Source organism: Muntiacus reevesi, chromosome 2 (genome assembly GCF_963930625.1).
Source record: "Muntiacus reevesi chromosome 2, mMunRee1.1, whole genome shotgun sequence".
Classification (NCBI taxonomy): Eukaryota; Metazoa; Chordata; class Mammalia; order Artiodactyla; family Cervidae; genus Muntiacus; species Muntiacus reevesi.
Window position 1 is genome coordinate 114,988,315 of NC_089250.1, and position 26,103 is coordinate 115,014,417.

General features: G+C 44.0%; 1 protein-coding gene and 1 long non-coding RNA gene across 11 annotated transcripts in view; one reads left to right on the forward strand and one right to left on the reverse strand.

Moving 5' to 3' along the window:
- PRXL2A (peroxiredoxin like 2A) overlaps window positions 1-4,887 on the forward strand; it is a 19,334-nt gene extending 14,447 nt beyond the window's left edge. For all 3 annotated transcript variants that reach the window (XM_065922721.1, XM_065922720.1, XM_065922719.1), the window contains exon 6: window positions 3,481-4,887. In XM_065922721.1, the coding sequence (XP_065778793.1) occupies window positions 3,481-3,594 (114 nt within the window). In that variant the 3' untranslated portion in view covers window positions 3,595-4,887. The remainder of the gene's footprint in view (window positions 1-3,480) is intronic.
- LOC136159906 (uncharacterized) lies at window positions 336-26,020 on the reverse strand. Of its 8 annotated transcripts, none has more exons than XR_010661530.1 (9): window positions 25,727-26,020; window positions 24,744-24,879; window positions 14,782-14,857; window positions 14,470-14,558; window positions 14,200-14,319; window positions 5,057-5,273; window positions 2,401-2,528; window positions 1,871-1,948; window positions 336-456 (listed from the first exon to the last, which is right to left on the reverse strand). It is a non-coding gene; the product is annotated as an uncharacterized lncRNA (long non-coding RNA). The 8 variants fall into 8 exon arrangements; XR_010661529.1 differs by lacking the exon at window positions 336-456 and adding an exon at window positions 470-691; XR_010661527.1 differs by lacking the exon at window positions 336-456 and adding an exon at window positions 953-1,318 and having other exon boundaries at window positions 25,754-26,020.
- Between the last annotated feature and the right edge of the window lie 83 nt (window positions 26,021-26,103).

Genomic DNA, 26,103 nt, shown 5'->3' on the forward strand with positions numbered 1-26,103 from the left:
CGGGGAAGGGAGGGAAATAGTCCTGTATCGCCCTCCTGCTCTCTCGGCACCTCACACGGGAGCCCCCTCCCCTGTCACAGTAACATCACAACATAGTCTGAACCTTGCAGGTGAGTAACTTGTGAGGGGGGTCAGTGAGCGCACCAACGAGGACAGCTCCTCAGTGGCACTGTGGGGGCCTGGACCGGCCCAGGTTTTCTGATGTCAAGTTCTGTTTTCCACGTTAGAACAAAAGCAGAATCTTTATTCTGTGAAAAATTTACTCCCTTGCAGTGTTCCCTGTCATTTAGGATGGATAGTAAAGTGACGAGAGAAGGAATGGAAACAGACCTCGTTGAGGGGAGCAGCTGGGAGCTGTGGTGGGAGGGGTGCTTTCCGCATGGCGTCCTGGTGGCAGGGCACACTTCTCTGTAAACTCTGGCTTGGGTCCCAGCCGTGGGGATCCAAAACAGGGGCCTAGGAGAAGGTGTAGAGAGATGAAGACTCTGTGGGCCAAAGAGGTGGTGGGTAGATGTTCCATGTCAGACTCAGGGCAGTGCCAGCAGAGGCCGAGTAGGTACAGAGCCAGGACAGGGTTCAGTGGGTGCCAGCTCCAGGGCCTGGCAGGAGGACCCAGAGACTCAAGGTCTGACTTCTAAACTTCTAGGCCTGTCTCGCCAACTTTAGGCATGACATTAATACTTGGGCTTATCTGTAAAAAAAAAAGACAGGGTTGGGAATTCCCTGGCAGTCCAGTGGTTAGGAGTCAGCATTTCCACTGCAAGGGGAGCAGGTTCAATTCCTAGTTGGGGAACTTAAGATCCTGCAAGCCTCGTGGCATAGCCAAAAAGACAGGGTTGGTCTTCATGGTGGAGATCCCTACTGACATTACTAACTGCATACTTTTACCAGGTAGGGAGAAATAAGCTAGTGGGAACAGAAAGCCTTCAATTAAAAAAAAAAAAAAGCTTTTTATTTTGTATTGGGGTGTAGCCGATTAACAAAGTAGTATAGTCAATCGTATCTGACTCTTTGTGACCACATGGACTCCAGCACACCAGGCCTCTCTATCCTTCACCATTTCCCAGAGCTTGCTTAAACCATGCCCATTGAGTTGGTGATGCCGTCCAACCATCTCATCCTCTGTTGTCCCCTTCTCCTCCTGCCTTCTATCTTTCCCAGCATCAGGGTGTTTTCCAATGAGTGGGCTCTTCGGATCAGGTGTCCAAAGTATTGGAGCTTCAGCTTCAGCATCAGTCCTTCCAGTGAATATTCAGGATTGATTTCCTTTAGGATTGACTGGTCTGATCTCCTCACATTCCGAGGGATTCTCAAGAGTCTTCAACACCACAGTTCGAAAGCATGAACAGTGTTGTGATATTAATAGTTTCAGGTGAACAGCAAAAGGATTCAGCCATACATACACATATATACATTCTCCTCCAAACTCCCCTTCCATCCAGGCTACCACGTAACATTGAGCAGAACTCCATATGCTATACAGTAGGTCCTTGTTGGTTATCCATTTAAAATACATCAGTGTGTACATGTTGATCCCAAACTCCCTAATTATGCCTTCCGCCCATCCCCCCACCTGCACAACCATAAGTTCATTCTCTAAGTCTGCGAGTCTCTTTCTGTTTGGTAAGTAAGTTCCTTTGTATTGTTTCTTTTTAGATTCCACATAAAGGGATATCAGACAATATTTCTCCAGAAAGATTCAATTTTAAGCTGTATTTCATGTCTTTTTCTTTTTAAACCTTGGTATCTGCAATTGCTTATCTGAGAATCGAGCATGATCTGGTGTCTGGTATAACATAAACCTGTTTGCTAACTTTCTGGTAAATGTATCAGCGTGTCTTAGTGACGGGGACTGCCATTGAGTACCTACCTTGTGCCAGGTGCTCCTCTACATGATCTCATGTCCTCTCTGCAGTCAGTCTGGGATAGTCGGTATTTTTGTTCTCATCTACATGTAAGAGAATGGGCCTATGAAATAACGCAGCCAAAGATACACAGCTAGTATGTGGTACAGAGGAAATGAATCTCTCCTGCTGCAGAGATGCCGCCCTTCCCTTGCCCATAGCTCTTCCTTGCAGATGGTTCCCAAAGATCCTTTCCAGTACCCTTGCACTTGGGCAGGCCACTTCCTTAGGATCCTTCAGCCTCTCCCCACTCTGGACTCCTAGGATTCCTTCTCTTGCTATCTCTGCCTCTCAGCCCCCAGGGCAGGGCCCGGCTCCCCTGCCAGCCTCCTCTTGCCTGGCAGTGACTCAGCTGGTGCTCACAGGCTCCCTAAGCCTGGTTGGCTCGCTCTGATGTTGCTAGGTGTGTTGTTTGACTTCGTTAGTGCCCTTGGAGCTCCTGCCTTCTTCCTTCCTGGTGGAAGGTTGACCAGGCTGGCCCAGCTTTAGGACTCACCTCCGTGTTTCTTGAGAGCAGAGTTTTTGCAGTTCCACTGTGCCAAGTGCCATTCAGTAGGGATTTTCTCTGTAATAATCTTTAAAGCATACTTACTTTTAAAATAATGTGTTTTCAATGTAGGAAATCTGAAAATGGAGAAGATGGGGACAACTCAGTTACCAGGATCAACTTGTTAGAACAGAGCTGAGCTGAGGGGCCTTTTTTTTTTTTTTTAGAAAATGATATCTTTCTAAATTAGATGTTCTTTTTTAACTTAACAGTATATCGTGAACATTTCCTCATATCATCATATGTTCTTCCTCAGTGTTTCTAATGTCTGGAAACTGCTCTGATGAGCAAGTAAATATAATTTCCTGATCTCCTTCCCAGTAGTGGAAGGACATCACCCTTCCCACGGGGTGGTGGTACTTTTTTTTAAGTCTTTATGAATAATGGTACAAAGAACATGTAAAACTGTAAATGATTACTTATCAGATTCAATCTGAGTTTAATTTATTAGTGTCAGAGAACTCTAACAAGGCTTCCTTGATGCTGATCTCAGCATATTGTTTTATCTTTTTTACCACTTTAGGGTACTTTAGGGCATACTGTGTCTTAGCGCATTACGCCTCACTAAATGCACTAAGACTTGTAGGTACACTGAAGAGAGGGTCACCCTTTTCAGGTCGTCACTGAGTGCCCATCAAGTCTGACCTCGGAGTTCCACTTCCATACCATCAGGCTTTTCTGGGCAAGCTCATTCTGTTCTCTTCTGCCTGGAATGTCCTTTTTCCTGCACCTCTCCCTTCACTGTCCACGTTGTAGTGTCTGTGAAGCCTTCCTTGATCGCCCTGTTACATTAATCACTTCTGACTTCCTGCTGCCAAAGTGCTGCATGTACAGTCCAGGTTATTTCGAGGGAGCCTTCCTGATCCACCTTCCCCAAAGACTGCACTTCTCAAGGGCAGAGCCCAGCCTGATTTGGATCTCTGTTCCTTGCTGCCCCAAGCATAGGGCTTAATGGCCAGCTGGCGCTCAAGAGTCTGTCTCATGAATTTCTCAGAGTAAGGACTGATGTACCCTCTTGTTTCCTTTTAGGGCATTCTTCTCGAGCACCGAGAAAAAGAATTTGGAGACAAAGTAAACCTGACTTCTGTTCTGGAAGCTGCTAGGAAGATCAAACCACAGACTTCAGCCTCAGTGGAAAAATGATTGTGTGAAACTGCCCAGCTCAGGGATAACAAGGGCTCTCACCTGTGTTTGCAGGATGTGTTGTGGGTCAACTGCTGTCCCTAAGGCATTATAAACCCATCTATTATGCCATATTCTCAGTATAGACCATTAACATATTTTAATATTGTACTCTGTATAGGTCTAATAAGGCAAAATAAGGTCTAATAAGCCCCCAAACAAAACTGATAAAAATCTAAGACGCTAATAAGGCTTATTTCAGCTAAAACCTGGAAAATCTGAGGCTTAAAGTTGACTGTTACACTTCATCACAAATGTACATGGTGTTTGAGTGCTATTATTTGAAATGATTTTTATTTTCATGTCTTTAAAAATCTTAGAAAAGTTGATGATTGACTTGAAGATTAAAGATACAAGGTTTTTGGCTCATGTTTCACAGTAATAATGATTTATTTTATAATGTTAAAGTAATACATAAAAGAATTCATGTGCTTTGGATGACTTGATAAAGGTAAATAATAAAGTGAAATCTATTTTCTCATTGTCTTCCATTCTAATCTTGGAGATTTGATTTTCTAGAAGAAACAATCTTCTAGAAAGCATGGTTCTGGTTCTAATAAAATTAAGCATCAAAAATTGTCCATATATACACATTTCTGATAAAACTAACAATAAAAATATTTACCATAATAATGGCTGAATTTATTAAATCATTGGTGCCAAAGACACCTGAATGTGAAAAATCAGTACTCTGCATATGTATGGGGTATGGTTGGTAAAGGAGTTCTTCTCGTTCTAATGATCTAAGAGGTTTCCAAATGACCAGAAAAGTTCATCCTGTCGTTCATATGAGTGATTTTGCTGTCTTTTCTAGAGAAATGAATTGGCATTTAAAATTGGTAGTTGCTTTCTTATTGATGCTCTTTTAACCCAATTTGGTAACTGAAGGGGAAAAAGGACAGAGAAGATGAAATGTAACTTAATTCATTAGTTTGTTATGTTTGAAATGTTGTTGTGTGAGTAAATATGATGTCCACAAGAGCCTTAAGGGGACTCTGCCCTAGGGAGTCTGCTCAGGGCACCAAACCAGCCCAGGAGTAGGAAGGCAGGGACCGGAGTCCAGAGAAGAGGAGTACAGTGGTCCCCCTCTACATGTATATGTTCCAGGAACCCCTATGGATCCCTGAAAACATGGAAGACGCTGAACCCTATGTATATTGTGTTTTTTCTGATACATGCATACCTATTATAAAGTATAAATTAGACAAGAGATTAAAAGCAATAATAAAATGGAAAAATTATAACATTATACTGTGATAAAAGTTATGTGGCTGTGGTCTCAAAATATCTTAATGTACTATACTTATCCTCCTTGTGATGATGTGAGATGGTATGTGCTGAGATGAAGTGAGGTGAATGACGTAGGCATTGTAGGGTTAGGTGACCGCTGACCTGACAGTAAGAAAGAAGGAGGATCGTCTACCTGCTTCAGGTGATCCTGGATCACTGAGCCATGACAGTGTTGGGGTTTGGATGCCAGAAGCAGATGATGTTGATGGTTGTGGATCCCACGCAGGACAGTGGGGCAGCACAAAACTTCATTATGCTACTCAGAATGGTGTGTGATTTAAAACTTCAGAATTTTTTTTTTTCTGGAATTTTCCATTTAATATTTTCAGAGGGCAGTTCACTTCAGGCAGCTGAAAGGGTGGAAAGCAAAACCATGGATAAGGGGGAACTACTGAATTTACCCAAGGGGCCAAGCTGACCAGGAGGAAGGGAGTTAGTGCTTATCCGGGAAAGCAAGAAATGAAGATGGAGGGTGGACGTAAAGCTGGGAAGGTAGGCATGTTGGCACTGAGCGTACAGTGAGAAGGGGTGGCTAGTTCAGGACTAAGACCAGGACTGGGTCTGACTTCATGTGGTGGCTGTATGGTGTGCGCACTAGCTCATGAGGTGCTGGGCTTCTTGGAGGCAGCGCTCCTCAGTACTTGAAGAGGGTCAACACAGTGACTCACCCCTACTAGCTGTGATCCCTGGGACTCCAGCTAATGATAGGATTTTCCAGATGAGAATTCTTTGGTGCCTAGAAGACAGTTGATTCTGAAACAGTTCTACAACCAAAGAAAAGCAGAGCCTGCAAGATGTCGCTGAAATGGATGCCTGGAGAGGAACCTTACTGTGATCTTCTTCATCAGCTGTTTCACTCCTGGGTCCTCACATGCATTGTGCCTTCTCTCCCCAGTCAGCATGGCATTATGGAAAGAGCACTGGACTGAGTTACGAGGTGAGCTCAAGTTCTAGTTTAACTTAGTGTGACTTTAAGCAAAGCTCTGACCTTCATCTCTTAATCACAGAATGGGCATAATAATTCCTATCTGTCATTGAGGGCTGTTCATTAGAAGTCATTGAGGGAATGATAAATACGAAATGGTACTTCTCCAACTTTCGTATACATGCAAATCACCTAGAGATCTTGTTAAATGAAGATGGTTAGAGAAAAGCCAAATACTAGTTAAAGGCAGTGTAGATGGAGTTTACTTGGTAACCCCCACAGTTAGGGCAGAGGCTTCAATATAGAACTGAATTCAGCCAGGCTGTGCACAAAGGTGACTGGAATTTTAAAGGAAAGATAAAGGAGTGGGAGGGGAGATGAGCCGGGATTTGAACAAAGTCAAAGTGGTGGAAAATTACAAACAGCAGGTGGGGGAACTGATCACTGGGATCAGGCTGTCTCTGCTAACTGGCTCATTCAGCAGGTTAGGTTTCCATCCTTCCACAGACACTGGAAGATGGAGCCCTATCTGTCTTGCTGAGGACATTTCAGAGGGATGCTCACAGGTCCTTAAGTAAAATACTCCTGGGTTTCAGGAGGTAACATACACATCTTAAAGGGACAGAGACAGCACTTAAAATTGTGAGGTGTTTTTTTTTTCTTCTTTCTTTTAAAGTAAATGTTCTAAGAAAAGGGAGGTCAAAAAAAGCAAAAGGAAGAAAACGGAGTCCATTTGCTGTCCACCTGAAAACATCACGATGTGGTTAATCAGCTATACCCCAATATAAAATGAAAAGTTTAAAAAAATAAAATATATATCAACTGAAAAAAAGAAAATGTAGGTCAGAGGCCTATGGTCAGATGCTTGGCTGGAGCAATGGGTAAATTCTTTTGACAGCCTTGAGCTTCCCCAGGCAAGGACTCAGGGGGCTGGGTCTCCCCAAGAAACAACCTTGAGTGCTAAAAACTATGCTAGGGAACATAGTTTTGTTCAAGTCTCCTAATATGGGGACTGGACAAAATCATTTGTACTGAAAGTTCCACAGTTCTCAAGATTGGGGGGCTGGAGCTTGAGTTTTCACACCTCTAACAAGCTCCTGGTGATGTTGATGTTCTACTGACTCATGGACCACATTTTGAGAAGCAAGAATCTAAAGGACCCTACAGATCAAACCTGTTAATATCTGTGCATTTCGGGCTTGAAGCTTCAGCAGCCTTTGACAAACAGTAGCATGTTCCCTTTTCTTTATTTTATAAACTAATCAAGAATCCATAATAATTTAAACTACCTGCAAAGAAAGGGAGTCCTTGCAGGAAAGCTGATGGTTCTCTAAATGTTTGCACGATAGAATTGCCTGAGGAGGTTGGAAAGATTCTGATGCCCTGGCCACACACCCAGGCCCATTAAATCAGAATCCCGGGGTGAGACACAGACAAAACATTTCTGAAAGCTCCTGGATTACTCCAATATGCAACCAAGTTTGAGAATCATCTTCAAAGAATTTAGCATCAAGTCTAGAAGGCCAGCGCTTACACCTTAAAAGAGAATTTACCCAGAACCAGACTTCCCCTGGTAGTCTCTGATGATTTTTGTAAAATAGTTTTTGGATGGCAAGGGTCAGGGATGGCATGGACATGGATGTAGAGGGAGCCTGGACTGGAACTGAAATTTTAGGGTGGAGAAGATTTGGGTAGGTGGACAGGGTAGTAAGGAGCTCATTTCAGATAGGATCAAGTCTCTGAACCTCAGAGGGAAAGTACATAGGCATGGGAAAACGGGAGAGCCTGCTTTCTTTACCTGGTTCTCTGTTCTCTTCCTCAATACACTGATTTCTCAAAAGCATTACCCTTCTCACATCGATGAGGAAACAGCAAATCCAAAGGCCCAAAGGTGGGGATGGGATTGTTATAGTCAAGAAATAAAAAGAAAGCAAGTGTGGCTATAACAACATAAGTGAGGGGGCAGAGGTAGATGAGACCGTCTGAGAGAGAAAAAAAAACCTGACTCATTATTGGATCTACTCCTTTAGCTCCAACTCCTGTGCTCTTTGCCTGTGCTTAGTCACGCTGGTGCTGCACCTTTGTGAATGAGTGTTGCCTATAGCCTGAAAAACACAGAATAGTCCAATCTCAAGGCTCTGACTTTTAAAAAGTTGAAGAACAGGAAATAGCAACTGTCTTCTTGGAGGTTTACAGGAACACTGTAACCACACCCATGTGGACTGTGGCAATCATAAAGGATCCCCGCATCAAAAAGTATGCAACAACCAGCCACCTGCCTCTCCTTTTAGAAGCCCCAAATTCTAACTCAGGTAATACGGTTTTCGGGACACTAGTCCACCATCTTCTCGGTCTGCTGGCTTTCTGAATAAAGTCGCTATTCCTTGCCCCAACAATCCCTCTCTCGATTTATTGGCCTGGCATGAGGCAAGCAGTATGACCTTGGCCTTGGTAACAAGATGAGAAGGTAGTGAGATAGATGGTGGAAATGTACATGTTCTGGCAGACCATGGTAAAACTTCTGAATTTTACTGAGAGATGGGAATCTATTGGAGGGTTTTGAGAAGAGGAATGATCTGACTTACATTATTCTGATTGTGTTGCAATGATCAATTATAGAAGATGAGCCATGGAGACCACTTAGGATGCTACTGCAATAATCCAAGCAAAAGATAATGATCACTGAAAGCTGGTGGTAGCAGTAGAGGTGGTGAGAAATTGTCAGATACATTTGAAGCTTGAAGATGGAGCTAAGGGGATTTCCAAACGAATAAATTTGGGACATTAAAAAAAAAAAAAAAAGAGGAGTCAAGGATGACTCCAAGATCTTTGACCTGAACAACTAACTGCTCATGAATTTTTCAGTAAAAGAGAGCAGAAAATGATGGTGTGGAAGTAAGGTTTTGATAAGCTCTTAATATAATAGTTGGGATGAATGAACCAGGGGTGTAAGTATCAACTGGGATGCATAGAAACAACCTTAGGTAAAAATCAAGCTTCCCAAGGCTATACTCAGTAGCACACAATTTACATAAAATTTTAAGACTGCCCAACAGTAATGTTTAAAGCTTCATACATATGAAGTAAAGTGTAAAAACACATATGGAATGTTAAACTGTGCAGCCAGGGTTGTGCACCATCTGGTAGCTTCACACTTTTAAAACTAATGCCCAGGTCACATCCTAGTCCAGTTAAACCAGAATCTCTGTGTGTGCATCCAGGATGGATCCAGTATTTTTTAAAAAAGATTCCTACGGGGTTCTAGTATGCAGCAAGGTGGAAAACCACTGCCTTAAACTGAGAAACAACTGTGACATGTTAGAGAAGTATAAGGAATTTTCCCCATCTATATCTTAAGCCTTGAACAGAGTATCTGTTTGAGAGTTAGACAAGAGACACCCATGCCCTAATTACTATGTTGTTCAGTCCAGAAACATGAAGAATCTCTTCTAAGAGTCAGATAAGTCCACACTGTCATCTTCCAACATCAGAGAAATGGCTGATTACAAGCTTAGGGCAGAGAATGTGTACAAGATGACCTGGAATATCTTATCATATCAGTTATCAAGCAAGTGCCCCCAAACCACCGAAGGCTTGTAGAAAAAAAGATCAACAAGATCTACCGTGAAGGGTTCTTTCTTGCAAAAGATGGGACAACATGAGCATCTTTAGTTAAGATGGATTAAAACATAAAAGATATGTTTAAATTCATAAGTTCACAACAATCCTTTAAAAATTTTTTAAATCTAAAAAAAATAAAAATTAAAAAGTCTTTGGATGATACTAGAAAATTAATTCATTTTAAAACCTGGGAAAGAAAATAAGAAATGAGCACTTATCCTATCTTTCTTGTTTCAAAGGAACCAAAGAGTTAATGAGAGAAGGTTCTCATTAAACAAGTACATGCTCAGGGCTTGTCCAGCCATACTTAGAATGGGAGAGGTCATGGAGTAGCCAGAGACAGAGGCCAGGTCCCTGGAAATTCCTCTCTTGGCAGAGCTTCTTTCCAGCAAATAACACCTCAAACTACTCTCTATATCCAGCAAGACACGCTGGTTCCATCTCTTACTCAAAATACTCCCAGCATAGACTCAATGAGTTAAAATCTTGATCCTACTCCTCACTTTATGGGGTAAAACAGAGTTACAGAAATATGATGCTACAGGACCCCAAACAGGTCAGTAGCAACATTTTGATGGAGACAAAAGAGCTCTGAATTAAGCCCCCAGAGCTGGGGCTATGAAACCTTTTGCTCATGGCCACATGGCTGGAAAAGGTCAGTTTTACTCTGATCCCAAAAAAGGGCAGTGCCAAAGTATGTTCAAACTATTGTACAATTGAACTCATTTTATGCTCAAAATCCTTCAAGTTAGGCTTCAGCAATACGTAAACTGAGGACTTCAGATGTACAGCTAGGTTTAGAAGAGGCAAAGGAACCAGAGATCAAATTGCCAACATCCATTGGATCATAGAGAAAGCAAGGGAATTCCAGAAAAACATTTTTCCTTTTCATTGACTACGTGAAAGCCTTTGTGTGGATCACAACAAACATTCAGTCCATCAGTTCAGTTGCTCAGTCATGTCCAATTCATGGGGAACCCATGGACTGCAGCACACCAGGCTTCCCTGTCCATCACCAACTTCTGGAGCTCACTCAAAATCATGTCCATTTGAGTCGGTGATGACATCCAAACATCTCATCCTCTGTCATCCCCTTCTCCTCCCGCCTTCAATCTTTCCCAGCATCAGGGTCTTTTCCAATGAGTCAGTTCTTCGCATCAGGTGGCCAAAGTACTGGAGCTTCAGTTTCAGCATCAGTCCTTCCAATGAATATTCAGGACTGATTTCCTTTAGGATGGACTGGTTGGATCTCCTTCCTGTCCAAGGGACTCTCAAGAGTCTTCTCCAACACTACAGTCCAAAAGCAGCAATTCTTTGGCGCTCAGCTTTCTTTGTAGTTCAGCTCTTGCATCCATACATGACTACTGGAAAAACCAAAGCTTTGAATAGACTGACCTTTGTTGGCACAGTAATGTCTCTAATGCTTAATGTGCTGTCTAGGTTGGTCATAGCTTTGCTTGCAAGGAGCAAGCATCTTTTAATTTCATGGCTGCAGTCACCATCTGCAGTGATTTTGGAGCCCCCAAAAATAAAGTCAGCCACTGTTTCCATTAGGGAAATCCCAATCTATTTGCCAAGAAGTGATGGGACCGGATGCCATGATCTTAGCTTTCTGAATGTTGAGTTTAAGCCAATTTTTTCACTCTCCTCTTTCACTTTCATCAAGAGGCTCTTTAGTTTCTCTACGCTTTCTGCCATAAGGGTGGTGTCATCTGCATATCTGAGGTTATTGATATTTCTCCCAGCAATCTTGATTCCAGCTTGTGCTTCATCTAGCCTGGCATTTCACATGATGTACTCTGCATATAAGTTAAATAAGCAGGGTGACAATATACAGCCTTGATGTACTCCTTTCCTGATCTGGAACTAGTCTATTGTTCCATGTCCAGTTCTAACTGTTGCTTCTTGACCCGCATATAGATTTCTCAGGAGGCAAGTCAGGTGGTCTGGTATTTCCATCTCTTGAAGAATTTCCTACAGTTTGTTGTGATCCACACAGCCAAAGGCTTTAGCATAGTCAATATAGCAGATATTTTTCTGGAACACTTGTGCTTTTTCGATGATCCAACAGATGTTGGCAATTTGATCTCTGGTTCCTCTGCCTTTTCTAAATCCAGCTTGAACATCTGGAAGTTTACACACTGTTGAAGCCTGGCTTGGAAAATTTTGAGCATTACTTTGCTAGCATGTGAGATGAGTGCAACTGTGTGGTAGTTTGAGCATTCTTTGGCATTGCCTTTCTTTGGGACTGGAATTAAAACTGACCTTTTTCAGTTCTGTGGTCACTGCTGGGTTTTCCAAATTTACTGGCATATTGAGTGCAGCACGTTCAGAGCATCATCTTTTAAGATTTTAAATAGCTCAGCTGGAATTCCATCACTTCCACTAGCTTTGTTGGTAGTGATGCTTCCTAAGGCCCAATTGACTTCGCACTCCAGGATGTCTGGCTCTAGGTGAGTGATCACACCATCGTGGTTATCTGGGTCATGAAGATCTTTTTTGTATAGTTCTTCTGTGTATTCTTGCTACGTCTTCTTAATATCTCTGCTTCTGTTAGGTCTATACCATTTCTGTCTCTAATTGTGTCCATCTTTGCATGAAATGTTCCCTATAGTGGAAAATCAGGAAGTGTGATGCCTCTAGATTTGTTCTTTTTTAGGATTTCTTTGGCTATTTAGGGTTTTAGGATAGGTTTCCCTAAAAGGTATCCTAAAAATGCCATTAGAAATTTGATAGGGATTGCACTGAGTCTGTAAATTCCTTTGGGTAGGATGGACATTTTCACAATATTAGTTCTTCCAATCCAGAAACATGGAATATCTTTCCATTTATTTCTGTCTTCTTTTCCTTTCCTTTTTATTTCTTGTATCTTCTTTAGTCTCCTTCATCAGTGTCTCATAGTTCTCAGTGTACAGGTCTTTTACCTCCTTGGTTCAGTTTATTCCTAAATATTTTATTTATTTAATTAATTGGATGCTATTGTACATGAGATTGTTTTCTTTTTTGCTATAATCTTTTTTATTTCTGAAAATAAAATAATGGCCCCTTTTATTAATGATTTTAATAAACTGAGTCTTTTTTTTTTTTTTACTAGTCTAGCTAAAGATTTATCAATTTTGTTGATCCTTTTAAAGAATCAGCTTTTGGTTTTGTTGTTGATTTCCTCTTTACAATTTTTTCTACATTTTTATTTCATTTATTTTGGCACTAATCTCTATTATTTCCTTCCTTCTGTTTGTGTTGGGTTTAATTTGCTTTTCTTTTTTAGTATCTTGAGGTACAAGGTTAGCTTATTGATTTGTGATCTTCCTTTTTTTAAAATATAGATAGTTACAGCTATAATTTTCCATCTAAGCACTGTGTTGGTTGCATAAACTTTGGTATGTGGTGTTTTTGTTTTCATTCATCTCAAAATATTTCCTAATATCCTTTTTGATTTCATCTTTGACCTTTTAGTTATTTAGGAGTATGTTGTTTGTGTGCTAGTCACTCAGGCATGTCTGACTCTTTGAGACCCCATGGACCCATGAGACCCACCAGGCTCCTCTGTTCATGGGATTTTCCAGGCAAGAATTCTGGAGTGGGTTGCCATTCCCCTCCAGGGGATCTTCCCAACCCAGGTCTCCTGCACTGGAGACAGATTCGTTATTGTCCGAGCTACCAGGGAAGCGTAATATCCACATAATTGTGAATTCCTCAAATTTCCTTCTGTTAATGATTTCTAATTTCATTCCATTGTGATCAGAGAATAAACTTTTGTATGGTTTCAATTATTTTAATTTTTAAAGATTTATGTGATTGCCTAACATATGGTCTATACTTAAGAATGTTTTTTAGGGAGATTTCTCTGGTCCAATGGCTAAGAATCCACCTTACAGTGCAGGGGATGTGAGTGTGATTTCTGGTTGGGGAACTAAGATCCCACATGCCACACAGAATCTAAGCTTGCATGCCATGTGCTGCACCTAAGACATGATGCAGCCAGATAAGTGCCCAGAGCGTTTCCTAGGCACTTGAGAAGAATGTATTCTGTAGCTGTTGTGTGGAATGTGCTTATAGATGTCTACTGTGCGCTCAGTCACTCAGTTGTGTCTGACTCTTTATGACCCCATGAACTGTAGCCTGCCAAGCACCTCTGTCCATGGGATTTTCCAGGTAAGAATAGTGGATTGGGTTGCCATTTCCTTCTCCAGCGATAGATGTCTATTAGCTTAGCTATCTATTAATTTAGAAAGCTTAGATTGCCTTCTTGCTCTTTTAGATAGCCTGTTGTTAGTGTATAGAAATGCAATTGATTTTTATATATTGATTTTATATCTGCAACTTTACTAAATTCATTTATTAGTTCTAGCAGTTTTGGGGTGGCCTTCAGAGTTCTCTATATCATGTGATCTGTAAACAGATTTCATTCTGATGAAATTTTGATTGGATGCCTTTTATTTATTTATTTTTTCTTGCCTAATTGATATGACTAAGACCTCTAGTCCTATGTTGAATAGAAATGGTGGTAGTGGGCATCCTTGTTTTATTCCTGATCCTAGGAGGAAAGGCTTTTAACTTTACACCATTGAGTATGATGTTAGCTGTGGGTTTATCACATATGGCCTTTGTTATGTTGAGGAACAATGCTTCCATACTTAATCTGTTGGTATGGAACAGATCCTTCCATACTTAATCATACTTAATCCTATCATGAAAGGATGTTGAATTTTGTCAAAGGCTAAACATACCTCTTTCCCTTAAGGTATGACCTAGAGGAAGCACATATCACTTTTGCTCACATCCCACTGGCCAGGATTAAGGACTGCACATGCATTCCTTGGAGATATCATGGGTTCAGTTTCAGATTACTGCAATAAAGTAAATAAAAGCAAAATTTTTTAAAAAGCCAGTCACATGAATTTTTTTGGTTTCCCAGTGCATATAAAAGTAATGTTTACACTATGCTGTAATTTGTTAAGTGTGCAGTAGTATTTTGTCTAAGAAAATAATGTACATACCTTAATTTTAAGTTTGTTACTAAAAACGCTATCATCCGAGCCTTCTGCAAGTCGTAATCTTTATGCAATAGTAGTAGCATCAGAGATAACTGATCACAGATCGCCATAGCAAAATTAAGAATGATGAAAGTTTAAAATATTATGAGAATTACCAAAATGTGACACAGAGACACAAAGTGAACAAATACTGTTGAAAAAAATGGCGCCTATAAACTTGCTTGATGCAGAATTACTACAAACCTTTAATGTGTAAACACACACACACACATAAACAAAGCAAAGCTCAATAAAGTGAGGTATGCTTATACTTACCTGTAAAAGTGGCTGGGAGAATGTAGTCTTTCTCATGGATGGGTTTATACCTTGCCAAACTTTGGTGACTCTATCCCTAGAAAAAGAAAACAGAATGGATTTGAGGATTCAACCAACAGTGTCTTCTATAACATACTGATAGGAAAGTACATGAACAACCAGTAACAGTATTTGCCTTGAGGAATAGGGTACTGGTGGCTGGGGACACAAGTGAGAAGAAAACGTCCGTTTCAAAGCCCTTTTGAACTTTAATACATGTGAATGTATTAACTAATTAAATATTTTTTAATGAAGTAATAAAAATAGCATTATCCTATCTACTTAGTAAACCTCTGCATCTGATTTACTGACCAAAAGTTTTTTGCGCCCTCACCCTCAGCCCCTCAGAGAGGGTTATAGATGTGGCATGAAGCTCATGGCACATTAAATTGTATAGAATCAGTATGGCTGGGGAAGCCCAACGGGCCTGCAAGGGTAGAGGAGGCCTGGAGAGGAATGCAAATTCAGACAAGCACTTGGGAGAGCTGCTCTGCCTGTCAGTGGATCCAGTTGGCACTGGGTGTTCCCTGTGCCCTTTCTGATTGTGCCTGTTTAGGTGGAGAGAAGACTAGCCTGCTGCCAGGTCCTTATCCTGGCACTGCCCACACTCAAGAGGAGGAGGTGGCCAGGGCCCTGGGGAACGGAGGGGCTGGGGAGCTGGGCCTAGAGACACAGCCAGCTCCTGGGGTGGGATATGCGGCTTGCCCTTTCAAGCAGGAAGCCTTTGACAAGTCCTCCAGGCAGAGACCTCAGCTGCCCTGATCTAGCACTCATCTCTTCCCCAACGTTCATGATTCAAAAGAACCTTGAATAACTTCAGGCCTGTGTCGGGTGAGGGCTGGGGGGCCACCAGCAGTGAATCCCTTACCCTAGCGCACAGGGTCAGCCCCCTTCACTGGCCCCTGCTGGGTCATGGTGCAAAGCACTGGACAGACACCTTCTCACCCCCAGGTGCAGACAGTGGGTGTCCTGCTCCCTGAACTGACCCTCAGCACCCCTTGGGCTCCCCACAGCTTACTCTTTAAAGCCCAAGGAACTCTGTGTACACAGAGAAACACAGCCAGCTCCACACATTGTCTCACATGCAACATAGGAAAACTGAAATAGTTAACATTTCTTTAAATATTCACATACTATGTCTGACTCTTTGCAACCATAAGGACTGTGTCGCATGTCAGGCTTCCCTGTCCTTCACTACCTCCGGGATTTTGCTCAAAATCCCGGAGGTAGTGAAGGATTTTTCTGAGCAAAATATGGGAGGCAGTGAAGGACAGGGAAGCCTAGCATGCTACAGTCCATGGGGTCGCAAATAATTGGACATGACTTAGCAACTAAAGAACAACAAAAAATTCTCACAGTTAACAAATTGACCTTTTATAATTTTAACAAAGTAGATTACCCTGAACATTTGAAGTTAAGTGTAATCAATGACACTCTTCCCAATTCTGATGATTCAGTCTCATAAATGTTTTAAACACCTTTAAAAATCGACCAATAAGACTATAATCATCACAAAACCGGATCTGCATACTCATACTCAAACTGGTTACAAATGCTAATGTGGAGATCTAACTTTGTTTATTATCTCGAGTCAGCAGCCCTAGCAGCACACCAGAGACACTATACACTCATTTGCCATGCATCACTGCCCTCTCCTGGGGCTCTCATGCAGCAGCTCCACTGGAGTCCCCTCAACAGAGCTCTATACCACAAAATTGTCCTGGACAGAGTGGCTGGACCAGGGGTGGGTCCTGGACTCTGAGTTAGGACCCCATGGACTGGTCAGGTATGCAAGGCAGACCAACCTGCAAAGCTAGCACACAAGTTTTGTCCAAGAAGTGATGTAGAGGGTGACAGTTAACCAAGATAATCAGCTTCTCACTCTTGGGGTACACAAATGTGCCTCTCTGAAAAAGGAAGAGGGCAAGGGCTGAAGACTCAGACAGCAGCAGGCAGAGCCCCCCCGCCCAAGGAAACTGAGGACCAGTTGGCCAGAAGTAGCTGGAGCAGGAGAAACAAAGGGAGACACCAGGGCCAGAGTGTGAGTGACACTCTGGAAGCTGGTGACATGGGAACATCCAGGCCCATTCTTCTGAAGGACCTGGCTGAGCGGTGGGGCGGGCTGGTTTCTTCCTTCTGTATTCTCACACAAAGGGAACGGGCAGATGTTCTGAGCTGCGGTGACAACATGTGCTGGGGCCAAGTGCACCGGAAACAGAAGCTGATCCAGAGACCTGTTTGCAGGAAGTAAGGGAAGCAGGACAGGGTGGAGGGAGAAATTGAACTCAAACTGAACTCTGGCTTCATCTGACCCCCACGGGGAGGCCAGAGTCAGGATCACTCATCAATTGTCCAGAAATGAGGTAAGAGGGTTTGGCGAGCTCTGGGTCTAAGAACTCTGGGTGAGGCAGCTTCCTTTGGCCAGAAGCAATTCAACAGATCCCAACACTGGGTCCCGAAGGTCTGGCTGTGCAGCCACCCCTGAACTAGAGGTGACAGACTGGATCACCGAGTGTGAAGAAGGCCTGTGGTCAAAGCCGTGGTTACAAGGACCTGCTCAGATGTGGTTATGGGGATCAGGCTTGTTGAGCCTCTGCACAATGTTCAGTGACACAAACTTCTCAAAGGCCTGGGGGGGAGGGGAGCATGGAATCAAATCCTCTTTCTAGATTGGGGCTGGGGCTCGTGAGAGATGGCAAGTCTGGTGATAAACATGAAGTGTGGCCAGTGCATGGAAGGTATCTAAAGTCACATGAGCAGCAGAGGCCTGAGAGAGCCTGTGAAGACGGTGGAAGCAGGGAAGAGAAGAAACATTTCCAGGGAAGCGAGATCCGGATACTCGTAGGAGGAGGTGCATGGTCCTGTCTGAGTGGGTAACTAGGAGAGGGGAGCCAGGAGAACTAGTGCCCCAGGAAGGAAGTAGCATCAGACCGGACCGAAAGCCCTTTTCTCCTGCCCCAACACACAAAGCAGTGGTTCGTAAAGTCAGTTCAGCTGGCTGCCCCTAGATGGCAGTGTGAGCACGAGGCAGCAGCTAGCACGCACTGCTCCCCAGGGACAGCCGGCTTCTCCCATGGAATCAGGGAAGAGTCCCCAGAGCTGTGAGGCAGCCGGCCAGGCAGAAGCACTTGTGATGGGTACAGCATCCACCTCTGCTCTGCTCTGCTTCAGGCAGGTGGGGCAGGTGCCTCTTTGTCCCCTTCCCTGGGGTTCCTATCAAGGGTCCCTCCTGGCAGAGCCTGAGCATAGGGGTCCCAGGTCTCAGTGAATCCCCAAATCCATGTGATCATGACTCTCCAGGACTGGGGTGGAAGATTGAGACAGAAAGGTCTGGACAGAAAGCTAACAGTTCTGGCTCTATGTCTTATGGGGTGAGTGACTCACTCTGAGCCTACCTTTCCACGTTGTTTTACAAATGCATAGCTTTGTGAAAGTCAGTTCACATGAGATTATTTCAGAAGGAATCATTCTTCACTGTCAAGTGATTTTTCACATTTGCACACAGTCCACAGTTCCCCTAGTGGACAGCTTTCAGGGGCAAAGCTGGGGTTGACCTTGCTCTTAATCTCGCTGATTGGCACTCTCCCTCTGACGTCTTACTGGCAACATCTGGACCTTCCTGCTTTGGCAAAACTGTCTTCTCCCATTTGAGGAATTACAATAGGGCTGACTCACAGGCAGTCAAGGTTGGAAGGGCCCTGGGAGGTTACCTACTAAACAACTGTCCCCTTTCTCCCACCCTCAGTTTATAGGTTGGACAACTAAGATGAGATAGGCAGGACTCCTCGTCACCATCATCTATGACAACCCCGGCCTCCATCATTAAAGTATGCTCCACTGTGTTCCTACCACAAACCTCTATAGTCTGGTAGAGATATTGTCTGAGGACAGAAGACCCACAGCCGAGGTTGCAGTTGCATATAGGAGTAAGACGCCCTTGGAAATTTACAAATTCATTAAAACAGATATTTGGGTAGGCATTGGGTGATGGGCTAAGAAACTACTTTTTTTTCTATTTACCTTTCTCCATGCCTCCCTGATCTTTTCAAGAAAGGCAACCTTAATTCAAGACAGCTCAGAGTGAAAGATGTTAGCGCCCGACTCACCTGAGTCCTGCCATACTTGACCCTGACTTCCTCACTTCAAGGGTCACTGATTCCTCCATTCCAGCGCAATCATTCCCTCTGGTGGATACCTCCCTCTGTCTGACCGTAGCCTCGAGCCACCACTCCTGTCTTTTGTAGTCAATGAGGGCCCTCCAGCTCCACTCCCATCTTCTCCTTTCTTTCCATCTACCCGGCCCTTCCAGCTATCACTTCTCTCCCCCAACACCCACAACTCCTGATACAACACTTCAGTGCTTTCTCTTTGATTGTCTTCGACTCTCTGTACCATTGTTTTCTATTATGCCTTTCCAGCAACCCCCTCCAAACTTTGATGAATTCTCCTGTCTCTGCTCTCTACACGGGGACATACCCCAGTTGCTGAGGACGGATGAAGGCTGTCTCATTTGAGCTGTGACGCTGACTCTGGTTCACCACCCTCAAACCTTCCTGCCTGCCTTCCTCAAAAGCTTCTCTCATTTTCTACTAAGTTTCTCTAAAAATCCCTGGATCCCACCAAACAACCACTTTCTTTTAACAGGTGACCTATTTCTCCTGTTTTCAGAAGAAAAAAAAAAAAGGCTGCATTCACTCAGGGACCCCCACTAAACCCACAAACATCTGCATCCCATTCAGCTGTTCCCCCATCCTCTTGTCTCCATGGAGCCCCATCTGTCCTCCAGTTTTTGGTTGCCCACTTGTCCTGAATCCCAGTCCCTCCCACCTTCTCCAGCAAGCATCATCTCTTTTCCTTCAGACTCTTTAATCTCTCTTCTATTGTCTTTCCTGCATCATTTAAACATCTTCAAGTCTCTCTCTTCTTAAAAAATCCAAACCTCTCCCTCAGCCTCTTACCCTCATCATCTTCCAGCTAACGATCTCACCCTGAACCTCATTTAGCCTCCAGCCCACTTTTGACTCAACTACTCCACTAACCCAGCTCTCTGAAGCTACTGACCCCATGGTTACTCCTCAGCCTTGTCTTGCAGTTCTCCTTGCATCACTGGAAACTGGGGGCCACTCCGTCCTTCCTGAAACCCTCATTTCCCTCGACTTGTATACATACCACCCTTCTGGCTTTGCACCTGCCTTGCTGACTGCTCTTTCTCAGGTTAATTAATCCCTCTTCTTTTTCTCTTTCTGGTTGTCTCCACGTTCATCAGGATTCGGCTTCGGTTATTCTCCCTTCTCAACTCCTAGTCCCAGGGTAATTTCCTCTACTTTCACAGTTATTAATCACCATCTCTGTGCCGCTCTCTCAAGAATCATTCTCCTTTTCTTTCTGTTAAACAGGCTCGGGACTTATTTTTTTAAATTACATTTCCCAGCCTCTCTTGGAGCTAAGGACTGCCATGTGACCAGACTTGGCCAATGAGTCATAAGCAGCAGGCAGTGGGGATTTCTGGGGAAAGGTTGCTTTCCTTAACACAGGCATTGCTCCTTCATCCTTTCTGCTCTTTCTCCTGCATATGTGGAACGCAGGTGGGAAGCTGGAGTTGCAGCAGCCATTGTGTGACCACAGCTGACTCTGAGGATGCAAGCTTCCCAGAAAGGACAGCCAGAGCAGACCGACAGGGCACACCTGGCCCTGAATGACCAGTCTTGCTCTGCTTACCTTCAAACTTGGCGTTATGTCAGAGTTTTCAATAGAGCAGCAAAGAGCAACAAATACCATTTAGTTAAAGCAGTGTGCTTGGGTTGATGTTACAGGAACCGAACACAAGTTCTGATTAATACAGCTCTCAAATATGTAATGTTGCTTAGATGTCTCTCCTGAACTTCAAACAACAATCTGGACATCTTTTCTCTATCCAGAGATCTCTCAAATGGAAGAGGTCCAAGTTGTGACCCCCTCACCAAACACACAGAGTCACTTGGATTCCTGGTCTCAGTAAACAGCATGACTGTCTATGCAGCCAGAATCCTATTAGTCACCATCCTATTAGTCACCCCTCAGTTCTACCTCCTAAATATATTTTGAATCTGTTCACCTCTTACCATTTCCTCATTATCAATTTTCTGAACCACTGTACAGGTTCTTTCTTAACTATTTTAAAATTTTGCTCCCTCCAATCCTACTGCAGCCTTACCGATCTTCTAAAAGCACAAATGTAATAATGTTACTATTTTGCTTAAAACCTTTCAGTGACTGCTTAGGGCCTAAGGAATACCAGACATATATATACTGTAAAACTCTGCCAGGAATTACCCTGGTCCTGCACTCACCACCTCTTCTTTGGCAAAGATGTTGCTCTACTGACCACAGGGATGGACATGTTGACCTATACCTGGTGGAAGTAGGGAAACCTCTCTCCCTTGCCACAGTGATTGGCTCAAGAGTGGGCACATGACCAGAGTTTGGCCAGTTAGAGGCCTTCCTTGGGATTCCTAGAGTGTAGAGTTATTTGGAGTCACATCGATCAAGTTCTTCTTTTGATTTTGTGAATGACTTGAGTATCCTTCTAATAATTTTCCCTCCTTTGGCCTAAGCTAGTTTGGGTAGGGTTTTGTCACTTCCAACCAAAACATCGTGACTAAAGTGAGGATCCTTGGTCGTCTGGCCCTAATAAGGCATCTTTCCCAGAAAACAGAGTTTCTTCTAGCTTATAGGATGCTTTACAAACATTATTTCATTTGATTCTTACTATAAGCTTGTGAGGTGGGTTCTACTATCTTGACTTCACAAATAAGAAAAGTAGGGCTCAGAGACGTAAAATATTTTGCTCAAGATCAAGAGGCTGAGAATTAGGAACACTTGGACACCAAGTCCCTCTTATATTCAAGGTGTTTCCCTTTATCCCCCACCTCTTTGTCTTGTACACACACACACACACACACACACACAGAGAAGTGCTAGAGTGGAGTCCAGGGTGAGCAAAAGCAGCACTGGGACAAGGACCAGACTGGGATGGGTGGGATGGGGGGATGGGGGATTAAAGGAGGAAGTCAGAGGATGGTAAAGCCAAGTTCCTCCATTTAAATTTCAAAGTCACTCCAGGTCCAGGAGAAGAAAATACTCTCAGTTTCTTTCTTTTACCCCTCCTTGTACTATTTTCTGTTCCCATAATCTATACCTCAGGCTTGCAGTAGGTGCAATAATTCAGTTATATTCTTGGCAATTACAGTTCTAGGGGCTAGCCCGGAAACAAAATCACTATTTATAATACAGCCCTTTTATGAGCTGGGACTGTCCATATCTCCATTCTTCTGCTTTAGGTTACGTGGTACTTTTTTTTCCTTCTTTCAGTTCTATTGAGATGTAACTGACATATGGCACTGTATAAGTTCAAAGTATATGGTAAAATGATTTGATCTGCAAATATTATAAAATGATTACCACAATAAGTTTAGTGAACAACCATCAACTCATACATTAAGAGATACAAAATTTTTTTCCTTGTGATGAGAACTCAGGATTTACTCTCTGAACGACTTTCAAATCTAACATACAGCAGTGTTAATTACATTCCTAGTACTTTATCTCACAACTAGAAGTTTGTACCTTTTGACAATCTTCATCCAATTCCCCCTCCTCCCCAGGCCCCACCGCTGGTAACCATAAATCTGATCTCTTTTTTCTGTGAGTTTGCTTTTGAAGTATATAATTGACCTACAACACTGTCAGTTCTTGGTGCACAACATAGTGATTTGATATTTCTGTACATTTCAAAATGATAACCACTGTGATTCCTTTTAGTTTTTAAAAAAGGAAAAGAAAATGGGCCTGCTCTGTTTTGAATGTCCCTGATGCTCTCTGAAAGCCACAACAAATTATTGTAAAATTGGGTCAGGTAAAGCTTGGTGGGTCTCAAAGGGCAGCTGGGAATGGCAGGCGAGTGTCACAGTAACTGTCAGTGAGGCCTGGTGGGGGAGGGGTGGCGGCCTTGCTGGCTTTGCGGGCACTTCCCTCACCCCCTTCATGCCCTGCACAGAGTGGCCAACTGTGCCAGGAAGCAGCTGTCTCTGAGGCTGCTCAGGCTGGCAGGGTCCATGATTCACAAAGTTGACTTTACTCTCTCCTTGTTCTAGGCTCATGCCCTTCTTCATCATCCAAGGTTAAGCAGAAATCATCAGGTGTGGATGAGCACCTTTCCACTCCCAACTTTCACTGGAAACATATTCTCTGCCTCCACATCCCCCTTAATAATGGTGGGGGCATCCCTTTCCAGAGGGGACAGCCCCATTCCTGCCCACATCCCATCTCCTTCTACCGCTTCTTCCGAACCATCACTCCTTCCAACTCTCCTGCATCATTCCTATCACTCTGCAAGGCTGTTCTAGTCCTTTCCATATTTTAACAAAACCCTTTATATCCTAACAAAAATTAAAATTAGATATGGCTATAAGCACTGGAAAACAAAGGATGAAGTAGGTAGCCCAGAGTAGATACAGCAGATCCCTAAACATCAGGAACCCAAAAACTTGTTACTCTAACATCCTCAACACATGGCTTCCACTTCAGCATTGAATAAGCCTGCGTGAGCTGCAGCTACATCTTTACATATTCCACTGGGCAGGAGAAAACAAAGGTTGAGGACAGCACACCACTTCCCTTTAAAGCTAGTTATCCTGTGTTGCACATGGTCACCTCCATTTACTTCCTGTTGGCTAGAACTGAGTCTCATGCAGAGCCCTGAGGGAGTCCTAGAAACTTGCTTTTATTCAAGGAAGCTATGTGGCCAGCTAGAACTAGAAAGTCTATAATAAAGGAAATGGGGGAGAATGGCTGTTAGGGTCATCCAGCATTCTCTGCCAAAGCCTCCTATGATTCCACATTCCTTCTAGATCTCTCCCAGTTCTGTGTTCCCTGTTGGATAAGCTGTCCAAACACGACAGCTCTCCCATGGTCTGGCAGCCACCTCACCACTCCAGGAACACTGCCCTTATCATGTGCACCAACAACTTTCATGTTGCCAGAATCAAAGGCTCCTTCCCTTTCTTCATTTTATCTGATCTGTGAGCAGCATCTAACACAGCTGACCACTCTTTTCTGGAAACATTGCTTTGCCAGTCTCTGGGATATAGCATTCTCTGGTTCTCCTTTCACTTCCCCAACCTTCTGAAAAAGAAGTCTTTTTCAGTCTTCTTTCTGGCTCTGGCTCTTCGGACTCCTCTGGGTCTCTCTTGAACCTCAACCTCTTCTGCATCTACCTCTTTGGCCTAGGTGACTCCCTCAGAACCCAAGGCACTTATCATCTTTAAAATGATGTCTCTCAAAGCCTGACCTCCAGTCCAGGCCTCTCTTCTGGGTGTGTAGTGACTGGACAATTGAACTGGATCTCTGATGGGCATCTCAAACTCAACATGAACACAGAATTCTTGATGTGCTTGCCTAACTTGTAGTCCCTTTCCTCCAGGCTAACCTATCCAATAAATGAGGCACTGTTCACCCACTTACTCCAGCCAGAAACTTGAAAGATATCTTTGGTTTCTCCATTGCCTCCCCCACATCCATCCTATTGATGTCCATGTCCAAAACAGCATCTTTCAAACTACTGATCTTAGTGTGACCATCAGTTTGGTCCAAACCACCATTAGTTTGGGCCAGGGCTGCCATAAGAGTCTAATTGTCTCCTTGCTTTCATTTTTGCCTGTCGCCTACCCAATTTATTCTTCACATAGTAAAAGATCAGAATACATTAGCCTTCTGCATAAAACCCTTCAATGGTTTAATAACAGGTTTCCAACCTAGACCAGTCTTACATGTCTTGGTCCCCGCCCACCTCCCCATATCATCCTGGTTCTCTTTCTCAGGCTCCATATTTTGGCCATACTGTTTGTTTTTTTTCTCCCTAGCTCCTTGACACATTCACAGCTTACCTTTCTCGGGACCTTGGTGCAAGTTGTTCTTGATTTGGAATGTATCTGCCTTGCTTTTCCCAATGCTATCTCCTCATTCTCTTGACTTCAATTCCAACGTCAACTCCTCAAAGACATTTTTTCCTGCTGGCTCCACCTAAAGAATGAAAGGCTCCTGTTTTCTAACCCAGTCCCTTGTTCTTTTCCCAGCATTTACTTCAACTTGCAATTATGTCTCCACCACCAAAAATCAGCTATGGAGTAAAAGGCTTCAGCTGTCTTATTTACAGCTGTATCCTCAGCATCAAATCAGGGCCCGGCACTCAAACACCCACTATCTGCTCTAGATGAACGGATGGGCAGTTCTCCAAGGAGGTCTCTGAGCTGTCTGAGTGTCAGAGGCTGGCTGCATCCCCCTTAATAAGAAAAAACTGGGAATGGACCCAACAGTTCCCTTACAAGATCTCCTCCTTACATTGCACTTAACCTGCTGGTTGCTTTTACTATAATGTGGTGCAGCCAGTCTCTTGGTCCGGTTATAACAGATTCGAATTTCCTGCTGTCCAGCAGAACAAATCGCCTAGTCCTTCCCCACTGAATGAGTTCTAGGCTCAGTGGCGGTGCCTGGGTCTCATTTTTCAGACAGGTGCGTTGAGACCCCAGAGGTCAGCCTTTTTAACGCCAGAGCCCAGTCGGCGTTGTGAATCCCTATCTACCATAGGCTGTACCTCTAGCCCCCCCTTCCCCCTCAAGAACCCTCTCAGCCATCTTCTCAGGATGAAGGTGAGGAACAAATCTCGGCAGGTGGTCCAAAAAAAGCCCAGTATTTTTAGCACCAAGGCTACCAGGAGCCAGTCTTTACCTGCCAGTGGGTGTGTGAAGAAATAAACGTTAATTTTACTACTCTAGGTTGGAATCCTACCCCCACTTCCAGCCTCTGAGGCCCGGCAGGAACGCCTTTCAGTATTTTTAATTCAGCCATTTTTTTCCTAACCCTGGCTCACCTCTCTACCCGGTCACCCTCGTCGTACCCCCCGCCCCCCGCGAGACGTGGCCCCCACAACTCGCGCTTCTCAAGCCTGGGTTCCGGTCCGGTCAGTGACAACGCCAACGTGGCGTCCGCATATTGCGGAGGCCCCAAACGTGGGGTGCGGGTCCCCACTAGGCCTGAGCCACGAACCCAACCAGCGAGCGCCGACCAGGGCCGCCTTCGCCTCCCGCCCCGCCCAGAGCGGTTCGAAGAGGCCCCGGGCCCCGCGGGCTCAGCACAGGCGCGGACTGGAAGGCCGGGCGGGGCGGGGCGGGGGCGGGGCGGGGGCGGGGCTGTCTGCGGGGGCGGGGCGCGGGGGGCGGGGCGCGGAGGGCGGCGCCGCGCAGGGCG